Raw genomic sequence first — 16,376 nt, forward strand, 5'->3', positions numbered from 1 at the left:
CTCCTGTACTTTGGCCACCTCATGCAAAGAGTTGACTCATTGGAAGACTCTGATGCTAGGAGGGGTTGGGGGCAGGAGGAGGAGGAGACGACAGAGGATGAGATGGCTGGATGGCATCACTGACTCGATGGATGTGAGTCTGAGTGAACTCTGGGAGTTGGTGATGGACAGGGAGGCCTGGCGTGCTGTGATTCATGGGGTCACAAAGAGTCGGACACCACTGAGCGACTGAACTGAACTGAACTGAACCCACCCTTGAGGCATAGTACTCTTCAGTTGCCCAGGAGGACTTTCAAAGAGATACCTTTTGGTCTTCAGGTGAGAGTTTTATCCCATTTTTGAACTACAGCAATGTTTAAACATTTGTACTTGTAACTATTTAATGGTATGATTTGGATATTGGAGGGTATAAACATAAAGAAACTTTAGTTTTCTGACCATGTCTACTGCAAATACTTTCTGATGTTCTGTTTGTTTCCACATGTGGGTATTATCTTGGACAAATATGATAGTGTTTCTGATTACTGTTAGTATTAATACATGGATTTTCAAAAGCCAGGTGCAATCTGAAACCAAATTTTATTTTTTTGTACAAATTAAATTATTCCTCAAGACAGTCTGACTCAGGCTTCTACTTCTTTGATCCACTTCTTTCCCTTCTGCTCTTTCATCTCTCCCTTCCCACAAGTCTGTACTGCCTCTGGTTACTTTAGGTTTGAGAGGGGAGAGAATTATCGGTAGAAAGGCTTTTCCTTTACTAGTATTGTTGTATTACAGGCTTGACAAAAGTTTGTATGTTAATTTTTATTTCATGGATTTTTTTATTTTTTTGGTGAGGAGGGGGAGCATACTAAACTGCAGTTCCCCGATGTGGGCAATTGACTGGCTACTTATTATTTCTTTCATTTCTGGATTCTAGTGACCCATTCCGTATAGACTAACTTTGGGGATTGCCTTACTTCTTCAGGTAGTACTTTTGGGAGGGATCTCTTTCAAGATGTTTCAAATTTGTTACCTTCTATGAGTTTCAACTAGGCCGAAAATTTCTGTATTTGTGATATTACTGGTGAGAATTCAGTTTCTACCAGTTATAGCCCAGTTCTTTCTACCTTGCTCTCATAGCCAGCTCTTTTATAGTCTTTACATATTTTTTTCCCCAGGTGTGAACTAGGGATAGAACATGTGTCTCTTAAACTTCAGGGGACAAGGGCAAGCTCTCTGAGTGGATCTCTTGATGTAATTTTAATTTTCCTTATGAGGATTGCATACTGACAACTCACCAACAATATTCTTACTCATAGCTTCAAACAAACTCCTAGCCCTCCCCTTGTATACTATTGATGAAGATGATGAACTAAAAATTGTAACACTGGCTTAATAATCTCTTAGTGTATTTGACAGCGATGTGTGGGGTTTTGCCAAAAATTCAGGACAATGGACATCTTATGAGTTATGTGTCTTTTAAAAAATTTATATGGCTATGCCAGGTCTTAGTTGTGGCACATGGGATCTTTGTTGCCCTGTGCTGGATCTTTAGTTGCGGTATGCAGGATCTAGTTCCCTGATCAGGGATCTAACCTGCGTCTCTTGCATTGGGAGCAGAGTCTTAACCACTGGACCACCAGGGAAGCCTCTGTGTTATGTGTCCTTTAAACAAAGTGTTAGACAGCCATGTAAGCAAACAACCAATTTGATTTGCATCTTTTAAAGTTGTGTGGCCAGAGATTTCACATTGAAAAAGTTGAAATCTTCCTGGAAGCAAATATTAAGAATTTTTAAGAGTTATTTTTACCATATGGTCAGGTGGCAGTCTCTTCCTATGGAACCACATTTATGAAACTAAAAGTGCATCAGAATATAATCAAATATGTGATGAATCTTGCTGTTCACAAAAGTACCATGATGATTATGATAGAACCAAATTGGTTTGGATTGGAAGAAGAGGATTATTTTACCACTTGCAGGAAGAGAGTCATCGAGTTTCACAAAACCTTTTCATGAGGTTTGCATAATCCTCATTGCACAGATGACCTGACGGAGGGCGAATTTCATGTCCCTATTGCGTAGGCTGTAGATGAGGGGATTTAAGACTGGTGTCACTACAGAGTATATCAGTGTGATGATTTTATGCATAGCAACTGAGTTGCCAGATGTGGGGCTCACGTACATCACCATAATGGTTCCATAGAACAGAGATACAACAACTAAGTGGGATCCACAGGTAGAGAAGGCCTTTTGCCGCCCAGCTGAGGAAGGAACCAGAAGCACAGCTCTGAGCACCAAGATATAGGATCCAAGGATGTACAAAATGGTCAGAATGATGATAAGAGAGCTCACAGAATGGAATACATGCTCTATTATGGGTGAGCTGGCACAGGACAATGCCATCAGAGGGTCCACATCACACAGAAAGTGATCAATGATGTTGGGACCACAATAGGGTAGTTGAGAAATGAAGAGAATAGGAACTGAATGTCCCAAGAAACCAGTGAGCCAACAAAGAGACACTAGAATGGCACAGAGCTTCCCAGTCATGATGGTGGGATAGTGCAATGGATGACAGATGGCAAGGTAGCGATCATAAGCCATGACACAGAGGAAGAAGCATTCAGTTGTGCCCAGGGAAAAGAAGAAGTAGAATTGAGTGAAGCAACCAGAGAAGGATATGGTTTTGGTTTTGGAAAGAAAATTGACCAGCATATTGGGGACTGTGCAGGTCACATACCAGATCTCTAGAAAGGAGAAGTTGGCCAGGAACACGTACATAGGGGTATGGAGTCGGTGGTCCCACCACACAGCACAAATGATGGCTATGTTCCCAGTTACAGTCAAGATGTAGATCAACAGAATCAGTGAGAAGAAGATGATCTGCATTTTCCAGGGACCAGGAAAGCCCAACAAGACAAACTGTGTCACAGTGGATATTCCTGACTTATTCATGGTCTCCAGACTGTGGAGAGAAGACAGATAGACAACTCACTTTATTGCTAAGGCATTTGAAATTTTTCTTAGGGCAGGCAGTTTGATTCATTCAGGAAAATGTATCAAATATTCTAAAACATATCTTGGGTAAATCTTGTCCTATTCTGAATAAGCCCTTTGGCCCTGACTCTTTATAAATGTATAATTCTCGGCTGCTTGAACTTTCTTTGCCAGTGGACCAAATCTGTTAAATTTCATCTTCTTTTCAAATATAGAAATCTTGAAATAGAGATAAAAATTATCTGTCTTATGTTTTTCTTTTTTCAGTAAAAGCTTCATATATAAGGGCAATTAATTCCGTTCAGTTCAAAATGAGAGGACACATATGCTATCATTTAAAGATAGATTGAATCTGACACTTGCTACAGATTTAAGTGATTTTAGCTCTGGCATTATTATTCAGATTCTCTCTCTCTTTTTCTTGAACTATTTTCATTAGGAGATTTTCTATCATTTTTCCCCTATGATACCAGAAGAAAATAAAAAAGAGTATTCAGATAAATTATTTATATATTTTGCGATCTCTTATTTAAAGACATTCATATTGCACCACAGCTCATTTACAACTTGGTATTTAATCCTTTATTGTTTGCAGTGAAAATCATTATTAGTCACCCCATTATGATTAATTTATCATGATAATTTATCACAGGGCTTCCCTGGTTGCTCAGACAGTAAAAAGTCTGTCTGCAATGCAGGAGACCCAGGTTCGTTTCCTGGGTTGGGAAGATTCCCTGGAGAAGGGTATAGCAACTTTTCTAGTATTCTTGCCTGGAAAATCCCTTGGACCAAGGAGGTGGGGCGGGCCACAGTCTATGGGGTCTCAAAGAGTCGGACATGACTGAACGACTAATGCTTAATTTATCTGGTTTCATATACACTTAAAATATATGTCATTAAGGATGAATATTCATTGGAAGAACTGATTCTGAAGCTGAAACTCCAATACTTTGGCCACCTGATGCGAAGAACTGACTCATTTGAAAAGACCCTGATTCTGGGAAAGATTGAAGGCAGGAGGCAAATGGGACGACAGAGAATGAGATGGTTGGATGGCATCACCGAGTCAATGGACATGAGTTTGAGTAAGCTCCGGGAGTTGATGGACAGGGAGGCCTGGTGTGCTGCAGTCCATGGGGTTGTAAAGAGTCAGAGATACTGAGTGACTGAACTGAAGGATGAATATAACATATGAGATGTACTGCAAAAAAAAAATTTTAAATAATCAAGAGACTTTCTTCTAAAGCTCTTCTTATTACTATCACAAGTTCCCTTAAAATTCACTATTTGAAAGATTGTATTTTAGTCTGTTTATTTATTTATGTAAAGTGAAAAGCAAAGTCGCTCAGTCATGTCCTACTCTTTGCGACCCCATGGACTGTAGCCTACCAGGCTCCTCCATCCATGGGATTTTTCAGGCAAGAGTACTGGAGTGGGTTGCCATTTCCTTCTCCAGGGGATCTTCCCCACCCAGGGATCAAACCCAGGTCTCCTGCATTGTAGGCAGACGCTTTACCATCTGAGCCACCAGGGAACTTATTTATGTAAAGATATTTATTTATTTGGCTGCACTGGGTCTTAGTGGTGGCATGCAGGGTCTTTAGTCGCAGCATGAGAACTCTTAGTTGTGGCATGTGGGGGTCTAGTTCCCTGACCAGGGATTGAACCCAGACCCCCTGCATTGGTAGTTCAGAATCTCAGCCACTGGGCCACCATGGAACTCCCACTTTATTTAAATGATATCTCTCAATTTTCAAAATAGCAGAAAACAATTGAATCAAAGATGTTTTAAAACTAATTATTTACCAACATTCCAAAATTTGTCCTTATTTCCTTTAGAATATCATCACCAAAGAAGATATCTTTTTAAGAATCAAACACAATTCAGAATAAAGTTAATAATGATGGCTTTAACACAATGAAATCTCTAGACATCTTTTAGCAAGATATCTTTAGCTTTTTTTTGACTAATAGGAAATTTTCCTTAAAAATAATTTTGGTAAAATGGTACATGAAAGTGAAAGTGAAGTGGTATATATAGAATATTTGTAGTATTCATTTAACATAATCAAATAGAAAAAATTCCTTCTATTCAGCAAGGCTATATACTTAATATATATGTCTTAAGAATATTTATAATGATATAGATATTGCAGGCTCATTAAATTAGTAATGCATAAAGTGAACTATAATCCTCATCTAGAAGCAAACGTAAGCTTCCCATTGAGCTGGATGTGCAGAACAGTTAGTAGTCTTGTGAACAAGAAACCAGGAAGAGAAGGCAATTCAAAGATGGAGGTAAATTCTTTTTGATTTTTTAAATTGGGATGGTTATGAAGAGCTAAACTCACTTGCATTGATGCCAATTTTGGTGAGACATTTGAAAGGATGGCTCCTTACTGTTGGAAACTGGTGCTTTTTAAGCTAGTGTCCACTCTTCTTAACAACACAAGAAAGTGGTGAAACAGAGTAGCCACTTACCTCTGAAACAGCAGCAACAGATGACTTGAATTCAAGTCTGAGTCACAGACTATGACTCAAAAGCTTCAAGTATTTGAGCTATAGACCATGTTTTTGACATTAAAAAAAAACAAAAAAACAAAACCTTACAGAAAAACTATCACTCAACTGTAGCGAAAGCATTGTAAATTAATTCCACAGATAATTTCCAACATAATTATGAGAAGCAATACTTAATATATTCACCACCAAACCCTATGTGAATCTCAGTCTTCATGTACACTGATTTGATTTTATTATTAGAAAAATTTCTTAATGCTACTTTTCCTGAAGTTGCAGATGGGTGGACAAAGGTGGAGAAGCTAAGAGAGGATACCAAGAAAAGCCCTCCACTTCTATTTTCTCTTGGGTTCAGCCCCAGTGGATCGAGCCACTTTCATACTATTTTGTTCAAAGTATGTATTAAAGTGATACCGTTGCTGATGACCCAGCAACTTCCTAAGAAGGGAAAGACACGTGGATGACTTTGGTACCATTTAGAGTGCTTATTTTGGAGAATGTGAGTTCCATGGTGATCTAAATTCTCTGAGCTTTTTTTTTTTTTTTTGGTTCTTAAGCTGAAAGAGAAACCAATCTCTTGAGTATATCATATGTACAGATGTACAGGAAAATAGGCCTACCTGTGGTGTATAATAGCAGCAGTACCCAGCAGGGAAGATGTCTCCTAAATAGAATGACGCTTTCCTAGATCATCCTGGGGAATGCACAGGCTCTCCTTCACTGGTCTTAATGTGGAAGCCCTGGGTGAGAATCTCATGCATATCTTATTTCACTTCTCTTGCACCATATGATTCTGGTGGTCTGCTTCCTACAGAGTATGTTGTAACTATGTGCTGGTCTTCAGGTATGCATCATTTTGGCCGCTGTTGGGAATTCTCAGTTCTTTCTTTCTTAAATGTGATCCTATAACTTTTCATGTTTCCCCTAAGGACCTTCTTACTTCTTGCCTGGAGGTTTCATTAATATTTCTGATAGGTTGGCTCATAGGGATTATTAGAAATAACGTGCTACATTGACTCTGGGGGGACACTGTAGTCTTCTTAAGTCTGTGTTTTTCAAGAAAGTGTATGTGATTTTGTGCTGTGGGATACAAAAAGTGCCTAATTAATATCTTCTGAGGAAGGGTCAGTTTTACTCAGAGGCGATAACTTTGTATTATGCCAAATATGTGTATATGCCATGAAACAAAAAGTATAATTTTTAAGATTAAATTTTTAATTTAAAAGAAATATTGTCTCTACATGTCCCATGTTTTCTGACCACTGGTGGCAAACATGCTTTGGTGGTGGAAAGGTTTGAGAAACACTGCATTAGAGTATTTCATCGCCTAGCACCAATAGGCCTATCTCCCTGTTCTCCCTATGAACACCTAATTTCATTCCCAGTGTGGCCATAACTAAGGAGGGTTCTCTCATTTTAAGTAGGTTGGCCTCTTAGTTTCTGACTTTCCTGTCACAGCACGGGGTTTGGGCACAAAAAATCGAATTTGTTATCGGTATAATTTCCTCTAAATATTTTTCTTAGACTTTGTCTGATAGCCTTCTGAGAAGCATAAAAATATGTTTAAGGCATTGTTACTCCATACTACAAGTGGTAATGGGGTTGTCACAATTGATTTAGGAGGAAGCACTGTGAGTAAAAATGCACAATTTGGAGAAAGATTATTCAAGGTAAAATAAGAAGATCGACCATTGTGAAGTGCAGGGCCTTCGTGGACGAACAGGAGAGAAGACTGAATGGAATATCTATCAAGTGAGCACTTGGAAAGCAGGAAGAAGAGTTTGTACTTTATCTGTAAGTGATAGAGGTATGAAGTATATTCTGTTTTTGGTGTGACGACAACCTCAAACAATGGATAATATCCATTACTATGTATTTTATTTGGTGGCCTGTTGACCCATTTTCTTTAAGAACACTTATTTTCTGAATTTAGAGGATTGCACCCATTCTTGAAAGGCTCCCAGTACACATTCATTTGATTCTTTCACCAGATAAGATTAAACTAGCAAAGATACATCACACTTAGATAAAAAAATCTAGTTATCTATATAATAACACCGTATAATTACTCAGTGATGTTGTACATGTTTAAAATGTTTATTCAGCATTTATCATTGAAGAGCTGAACTTTACCTGCTAAGGAACTGTGAAAAACAAGACTTTCCCTTTATTGTGAGCCAAAATATGACTTATTGTAGCCATTCTCTATCATTGTTACTATAAATAGTTAAGGTCATAAATGACTAATTCTGCTTCTCTTTTAAAGATGTCTCAGTTTTGATGAATTCTTAATCCCAAGACTTTCTTTAAGGCATCTTTCATATCTTTGTTTCGGAGACTGTAGATTAGTGGATTTAAGAGCGGAGTCACTGCTGAGTATACCAAAGTGATGATTTTTTGTATTCCTGCTGGGTTTCCTGATGTTGGGCTCACATACATTACCATAAGGGTTCCATAGAACAAAGACACCACCATTAGGTGGGACCCGCACGTGGAGAAAGCTTTAGTTCTACCAGCATGAGAGGGAAAACGAAGCACAGCTCTGAGTACCAGGGTATAAGATCCCAAGATGGAAAGGAAGGGGCCAAAAATAATCACTGAGTTGAAGGTGTAGCAAATAAGCTCAGTGGAAGGAGCAGGGATGCAGGCCAGTGCAAACAACGGGCCTGGGTCACACACAAAGTGGTCGATGATGTTGGGTCCACAGAAGGGAAGTTGGGAGATAAGGACAATGGGGACTGGATAGCAGAGAAATCCACTCACCCAACAAACACAGACTAGGACCACACAGAACTTCCCAGTCATGATGGAGGGGTAATGCAGTGGGCAACAGATGGCCAAGTACCGATCATAGGCCATAACTGATAGGAAGAAACACTCTGTTGTACCAAGTGAAAAAAAGAAATAGAATTGGATGAAGCAGCCAGTGAAGGAGATGGTCTTGGTATCAGAGAGGATGCTGACCAGCATGTTTGGGACAGTGGAGGAAACATACCAGATCTCTAGGAAGGCGAAGTTTCCCAAGAAGATATACATGGGTGTGTGAAGCCGCCTGTCCCATTTCACTGCACAGACAATAGCCCCATTCCCCAGCAGCGTCAGGAGGTAGACCACCAGGATTAATGAGAAGAACAACATCTGCATCTCCCTTTCACCAGGGAAACCCAGAAGAACAAACTCAGTCACAAAATGCATTGTTGTGTTCTGGGATCCCAAAGCTGTTAGAGAAACGGAAGTTAACAGAGCATGAATAATCATGAACATTTGCAGATTTTGCTAACAAATAGCTTGGAAAGGTACAAAGGTTGGGGTTGCAAAGAGTTGGACACATCTGAGCAACTAACACTTTCACTGTTCGCTTTCACTTTCAATACCCCTTTGAGCAGTAGGGAGGAGAGTGCTTTATCCTATTTTGTTGTTGTTTTGTTTTAATAGATAAGAAAATGGAATATCAGATTTAACGAGTTTACGCGAATGTGCAAAACCAGTAACTTCTAGATACACCGGCTTATTTGGAGACTGGTTTGAAACAAATCCCACTTCATTTCAAATATTGCTATAACCCTGAGTCTTAGTAATGTTTCATCTTTTAACATTTTAATCATTTTAAATCATTATCCCTTGGATAGCCTACATACAAATATAAACTTTAGACAATCTTTTTTACTTTGAAATAAAGTTGAGTATAGATTTGAAGCAAATAGCCGTAGAAGTCCAGTTAAAAGCAGGTAAGAGTGGAAATGCAGGGTGAGAGTCTTGAGCCTGCTTGCTTTTGCTGCTCTCAGGAGGTGCTGCAGATCCCCAGGATTCTATAAAATGGTTTGAAAACCATCTATCCATTTTTCTCTAGGTCACATTCTGTTATGTGGCTTCTGGATTTGGTGAACAGTTCAGCCTAATCCCCTCCTAAAGAGCTGGTTCTCCCAAAGCATTATTTTTTGTTGGGAAAAAAAAAATCTCCTTTATTACTTGGGACTCCCCTTGTTGAAGCTACACAAAATAAGTCTAATTCCTCTTCCACTGTGATGATGGTGGGGGCTTAAATAACTTATGGCAGCTATTATGTCCTCTATACATGATTTCTTTAGGAAGCCATCATTTTCCTGGTATGCGTCCCACAAGCTGCACTATTTCACATCATAACTGAGCTCTTGAGGTAACTTGCAGCTGGACATGTCAATTTCTCTAGAATGCAAAACTGCATGACTTCATTTTTGCTAGGAATTAAGCCCTAAATATCACTTGTCTGCTCATTATCTTGCTTTTGCCTAATTTAATTTAATAATGAATAGAGAGGTTACTTTAGGTTGTGCTAAGACCAGAAAGATGTTTATCATATTGGCTGATCTAGGATTTGGGACAGAACTATAAACTTGGATAACTTGCTAAAAACCTCCCTAAAACTATTGGTATAGGTTCATTTCTATGTCCTAGAGTTTCCTGGTTAAAGATCAAAATATTTGACTGGGTAAGCCACCATCAATATTTTAAAATCCATAATATATTAACTAAAAGTAGGATAATTGGCTATATTATTAATGTCGTTAAGATACTCACAAAGTTTCATCCTTTTGCAGTTTATACAATCTTCAGAGTGCAAAAGGCTTGACTCTCAGTAGTTCAGCAAACCTGGAGCAAACTCAGAGGATAAATGTTTTATTGCCAAGGTAGCTTTGGATATTTGTATTGATTAACAGTATTTTTAGAATGATGACAAAGGTTGCCTCTATAAGCATGACTCATAAACATGAAAATTTAATTTTTGTCCAAGCAGTTTAGTTCAATGGACCACAATTGTAATGGCCATATGTATTAAAACTTATAGGAGAGTTATAATTTCAAATATGCTTTCCATAACTATACCTGTATTTGCTAGGCCGCATGCTGTCATTTTGCTTGGAAAATACAGTTACTAGGCTTTCAGCAAAAAATGTTGAATAATGAATTTAAATTGTAGCATGTTATTCATTTGTGCATTTCATAAATGTTTATTTACTTTTTATTATATTTCTAGCAGTGTGCAAATTCTGGAATAATGGTAAACATAGGAAATAAAATTCATCCCTTTTTGAAATTTATGGTTTATAAAAACTATCCATATTGTCACCTACATTTGTATAGTCACACTGTATGTGACTGGAGCTTCCTTTAACTGTATGTTTCACCATATACCCAATTATGTGCCATGCACCTAAAAAAGACATTTATTCCAGTTAGAACTAAACTTAGATAAATCTACATAGTGAATGCAGTAGCATGATAACAAACTTTATTTGACATAAGTGAGATATTTTCAGCTTTTTAAGACAGAAGCCAGTGACATGAGACATGAATTGATTAACTGTATTCATCTACTGGAAAGTTCTTGGCACCAATATGAGATATGTAATTTCAATTCATGGTTTTTGACCTGGAATCAAGTCTCATAAATCTTAACTCCCACTTGGTCATTTGACTTCATAATGTTTATGACCTTTTGATGTTTGTGCTACAGTGAAATTTTAGTTACTATGGAATATAGGATCAGAGAAACATGTATAAATGAGCTTCACAGATAATTTGGAATCTCTGCATCCATTTCTACTGCCTCCACCTCCAAAGTATATCTATTATAAGTTCAAATGATGAATTTATTTATTTATTTTGGCTGGCCTGTGTGGCATGTGGGACTTTAGTTCCCCTGACTAGGGATTGAACTTGTGGCTCCCCGCAATGGAAGTGCAGAGTCTTAACCACTGGACCGTCAGGGGAGTCTCTCAAATGATAAATGTAAGTCCACATCTTACTATTCACCTCAAGTGATACAACAAATGAATAGTCAGACAGAAGAGGAGGAAAAAGGAACCTGGGCAGTTCTTTCTGTACGAACTAACAAGGAAGCCAGGTCCTCGTCTATAACTCCAAACACTTGCTTAGGATTTAAGCTACTTTGCTCAGAGGAGAACACTTTAAAAATTATAATTGCAAGGATTCTTCTTTCTTTAAATATTTATATTTTAAGGTTAACCTATAGATAAATCCAAAGGACAGAAGAGTCTGCTGGCCTACTTACTTTTTTCAGTTTCTACTCATCACTTGTCACTGGCTGACAACTCCAAAGGAATAACAACCTGCTTTAATTGCTCTAGCTGAAGGTATTTGTCAGTCAAAACTTAACTGACCAATATTAGAAAGAAAGTGATTCAAGACTCAGGCTGCATTCTAACTGAAGGATAGTTAATTCTCCCTCCAGAATATACAAGACATTTGAGCACTATTTTCCTTAAGTGAGTTATATAGTGGGAATTTTGTGATACCAGAGTGAGCCCTTAATGTGAATATTTCACCCAAGAACTCCTTAGGAGTGTGTTGGGAGAAGAGAACTGCAGGCCTTAACACATTGTTCCGATAAAGAATAAAGAGCTAACAGATTTACGGAAGAATAACGTGCTCTTACAGCAGTGGGCGTACAGGAGGATGCAGGCAGACTTTCCTTACGTACCTGATGATGTTTCTGCCTCCAAGAGGAGGATGTGAGAGAATTTCTAGCCACAAGGTTGTCCTCATTACCCCATCTAAAAGCTCATTCATGCATGGATAGGAGCATTTGTGGCTCCAGAGACTCATTTCTTTTAGTATTCTGAACAAGATGAAGTGTATTTTTCATGCTAATGATTATTAAGTTTGCAAGTCCCTCTTGAATAGGATCTATAGTTCCCTAGTGTGCTCATTGGTAGGCACCTGGTTCCTTATGCATGTATCTCTGTGCATCCATCTAATCCTCCCTATATTTGTTTGTATTTCCCCAGCGGTTTAACTAGTGAGATACAGAGGTCTGGATAAATATCCAAGAGAAGCCAGGAAAATTTTCTTTGTGGCGATAACCTTCCTCTAAAGAACTGATCTGCATGCAGGAAGGGAGGTAGAGAGTGGGACAGGTTAATGAGAGAGGAGATTAAAAAAAAAAGAGAGAGAAAGAGAAAGAAAGAATGTGTGTGCATTTAAGAGTGTGTGTATATGTATGTTTGTGTCTGCGATCTTTTCTCCAAAGTACATCCATTTCATTCTTGGTATTTAACCTGTAAGGACTTAAGTTAAAAAATTATTTGTCTATACAAAGTTACTTAAATTTGTTATATTTTACATACAAGAAAGAATCTCCCTTTAAAATTTTAAGGATAATTTGAACATATTTGTTTGAAAAAATTGAGTTTTTTGTAAAAGTGGATGTGTAATATTATTGATTGACATAATACAATATTAGTGAAAATGAAAATTTAGCACTGTAAATGGTTCAGAGGCAGGAAGTATGATTTCTTTCCCTGATATCAGGTTAAGGAGAACAAGCAAGAGGCAAAGAACCTGAGGGGAAGAATTCAATCATAGCAAGAACTCAAGCAGAGAACACTACTGAGTTTACGAGTGAGGATGTATAAGGACAGAACAACGTCTGAAAATGTCCCTGTCCCAGCAGTGTTAACATCACGTGAGAGCCTGTTAAAATACAAATTCTCAGGTCCCACCCCTACCTAGTAAGTCAGAAACTCTCAGTGTGGGGCCCAGAAACCCCCTTTTTGGACAAACCTTTATGTGATTCGGCTGCATGCTGAAGTTGACAACCACTGTATAGATCATTAAAGATTGGGTTAAGGATAGGTATGTTTGAAGGAGCTTCTAAGTTTGGGAAAGATTTCAGTTTGATCAGGAATTACTTGAGCATGGTTTGGAGAAAGGATTAAGAATGATATTTGTAGGGATAACTGACATCTGAAGCTGAGTTTTAGATAATGTTGTATATAGAAAACCAGGCTTAGAATTTTAGGCATCTGGGAGACTTTTGAAAGAGACCTGGGATAGGCAGGGAAATGGTGTAAAAGATTATTCAGGCATCATGTGAAAGGGAATGACCTGGGATTAAAAAGGGGGCACTGGGTTTGAATAGAGTTGAACCTAAAGAGAAAGTGGTGGGCTAAGAGATGGAAAGCTAGGACACAGAAAATCAAGGTCCTGGCCTGAGTGCTTTTACTTACTAGCTGTAATAGCCTGTTGAGTTCATTTCTTCAAATATTAGATACATATCTTCTTTGTGTTCTCCATAGGGCTGACATGAGAATGAAATAATAGGAAAATATTTTGCAAATATCTACACAATCATAATATGATTGTGATTGAAGAGCCTCAGGAGTGGATTCCTAGCTCCATTATCTCTCCAGTTTGTTATGGAAATATCATTCCAGAATTGGAATTTCCTTGTGGAGGGTCTAGGAGGACTTTCCATTCTTCTTGGGCAAACCAGTTCCTTGACTTTTACTCCTCCCCAATATATATCCCCAAGGTTGCAGATACAAATTCCTTTTAAAAGAAATACAAAGTTTTATTTGACAAGTAGAAATAAAGAATTTTAAAAATGCCCATGCCTCTATTTAGTCTGTTGTCAATGAAACAACCATGGTGATGACCCTTTAAAAATATAATGGGAGTCTACTACTCCTTTGCTCAAAACTCTTCTCAGAAAGGCTTTCCATCTCATTCAGAATTTAAAATCCTTACTATGGCTCACAAGGGCCTGTACACCTTGGCCCTCTGTATGCTCTCTTTGACTTCATCTTTGATATTTCCCTCTTAATCTCTCTATTCCAACCAAACCAAACTACTTGCTGTTACTGGAACACAATCCTGCCTCAGGATCTTATGGAGAACTTGCCTCCCTCTGCATGCAATGCTCTTCCCTCAGCTATGCACACAGCTCATTCCCTCATCTCCTTCAAGCTTCTGTTTAAATGATACCTTCTCCTGGTGGCCTTCCCTGATGGTCCTATTTAAAATTTCAACCTTTTCTCCCTCACTTCCTGTCTCCCTTTCCCTTTCTCCATATTGTTTATCACTTTCCAACATAACTATATTTTTGCTTATTTTATTTTTTTATTGTCTGTCCCTCACTAGAAAATAAACTCCACACATAGAGTGTTTTGACCATTTTGGTCATAGTGTATCTCTAATGCTTATGAAAGTATCTAGAATAAAGTAGATGCTCAATAAATTTTTGTTGAATTGAAAAAATTGCTATTTTAAATGATGTTAAAACATAACTTATATAAGTATGAAACTTTCAGTCTGTCCCTAATCTGGAAGATTCTGGATCATGAGGAGCTAAGAGGATAGAAACTTTTTCTATTACTAAATCCTTTGGTTATGTATGCATCAGACATTTAAATTAGATTATTTATTCACTTTAAAGGATCTTGTACTGTCTTAAGAAATGGCTTCAGTACACTGATGATGATTCACCTAGGATATCTTCTCTTAGTCTAGCTTTACCTCCTTCCCCTAATAATCAAAAGTTAAACAGTGTGTGAAATAGGACTAATATAGTGCCCTCATATTACTATCTAAGAAGTTATTCATGTTGAAAATATTGTTATTATACTTGGGATGCAATCTGAATCAGCTGTGGTTTAGCTCTGCCAGGTTAGTTGAAGAATAAAACATGGATGGAATCCACTAAAAAAGTCTTCTTTACTGTGTGCACTGGAAAATTAACAGCAGTATATGAAGTCTTTTTAAATTAATCTTTTATGCCTGGGCAATGGTTTGCTTGTTCTCATGTAGATCAGTTTATGTTCATTCTATTTTCAGGACTTTCTTCAGTGCAGCCTTCATCCCCTTGTTTCTTAAGCTGTAAATCAGGGGGTTTAAGAAGGGAGTCACCACGGAATAGACAAAAGTTATAATCTTCTGAATTTCAGCTGGGTTATCAGCTGTAGGGCCCACATACATTGCCAAAACAGCCGCAAAGAATAAGCACACCACTGTCAGATGTGATCCACAAGTAGAAAAGGCCTTCTGTTGGCCTGCTGCTGAAGGGACTTTAAACACAGTAATCAATAAAAGGGTATAGGAGCCGAGGATGCACAGAAGAGTTAGCATGATAATGAGGGAACTCGGGACGTAGAAGACAATCTCAGTGACAGGAGCTGGGACACAGGGCAGGGCCATCAGTGGGTCCATGTCACACACAAAGTGATTGATGGTGTTGGGCCCACAGAAAGGCAACTGAGAGAGCTGCACGGTGGAGACAGAATAACTGAGGAACCCAAACACCCAGCAAAGAGACAACAAAACAGAGCAGAGTTGATGGGTCATGACGGTTGGGTAGTGCAATGGGCAGCAGATAGCAAGATACCGATCGTATGCCATGATACAGAGCAAATATGCCTCAGTTGTACCAAGGGAAGTAAAAAAAAACGTAACTGGAGGAAACAGCCAACAAAAGAGATGGTTTTTGTTTCTGAGAGGAAATTGATTAGCATAGGGCACAGTGGAGGTAATGTACCAGATTTCAAGGACAGCGAAATTCCCTAGGAGAATATACATTGGAGTATGGAGCCTTTCGTCCCACCTCACAGCGCAAACAATGGTCCCATTTCCCACGATAGTAAATATATAGATTCCAAAGAACAGTGAAAAGAGGAAATACTGTAACTCTTGACAACCAGGGAAACCAAGGAGGATAAACTCTGTCACGGTGCTTGCTGCTGAATTGTTCATGAATCCCAGGACTGCACAGAAGACAGAAAATACCAATATATAAGTTGCTTTGTTTCTTGAAAAACTTATAGGAAACCTATGCAAGGTATATATGTTAGCTGCTTTGCAATTAGTTTGGAATAACCCATCTATTAACTCCTATCTTATTTAAAATCCACCAACAAACACATTTCAATAAAATTGGCATAACAATAGAATCTTTATATTACTTGGATTTTGTTTTTCAAAGGATTAGGTTAAAAAAATCCTCTCTTCCCTTTGGAAATTTTGAAAACTCAGAAGCACTACCTTCTGTGACAAGAAGAAGGTTATCAGTTTGTATTAGATTCATTTGTATTATTGTTTAG

General features: G+C 38.2%; 2 protein-coding genes and 1 pseudogene across 2 annotated transcripts; all 3 read right to left on the bottom strand.

Moving 5' to 3' along the window:
• Positions 1-1,995: 1,995 nt before the first annotated feature.
• On the bottom strand, positions 1,996-2,946 carry LOC101118791 (olfactory receptor 11H7). The gene has a single exon (XM_012181098.3). The coding sequence runs from the start codon at positions 2,938-2,940 to the stop codon at positions 1,996-1,998; it is 945 nt and encodes a 314-aa protein (XP_012036488.2). The 5' UTR covers positions 2,941-2,946.
• Positions 2,947-7,773: 4,827 nt separating this feature from the next.
• Positions 7,774-8,766, bottom strand: LOC101116732 (olfactory receptor 11H6). Its single transcript, XM_015096758.2, has one exon. The coding sequence runs from the start codon at positions 8,764-8,766 to the stop codon at positions 7,774-7,776; it is 993 nt and encodes a 330-aa protein (XP_014952244.2).
• A 6,336-nt stretch (positions 8,767-15,102) lies between these two features.
• LOC101119053 (olfactory receptor 11H4-like) lies at positions 15,103-16,032 on the bottom strand (annotated as a pseudogene).
• Between the last annotated feature and the right edge of the window lie 344 nt (positions 16,033-16,376).

This window comes from Ovis aries, chromosome 7, assembly GCF_016772045.2.
Source record: "Ovis aries strain OAR_USU_Benz2616 breed Rambouillet chromosome 7, ARS-UI_Ramb_v3.0, whole genome shotgun sequence".
In the NCBI taxonomy this organism is placed as follows: domain Eukaryota; kingdom Metazoa; phylum Chordata; class Mammalia; order Artiodactyla; family Bovidae; genus Ovis; species Ovis aries.

Excerpts from the sequence above, each read along its gene's own strand:
- LOC101116732 (XM_015096758.2), bottom strand. The coding sequence starts at position 8,766 with ATGTTCATGATTATTCATGCTCTGTTAACTTCCGTTTCTCTAACAGCT.
- LOC101118791 (XM_012181098.3), bottom strand. The coding sequence starts at position 2,940 with ATGAATAAGTCAGGAATATCCACTGTGACACAGTTTGTCTTGTTGGGC.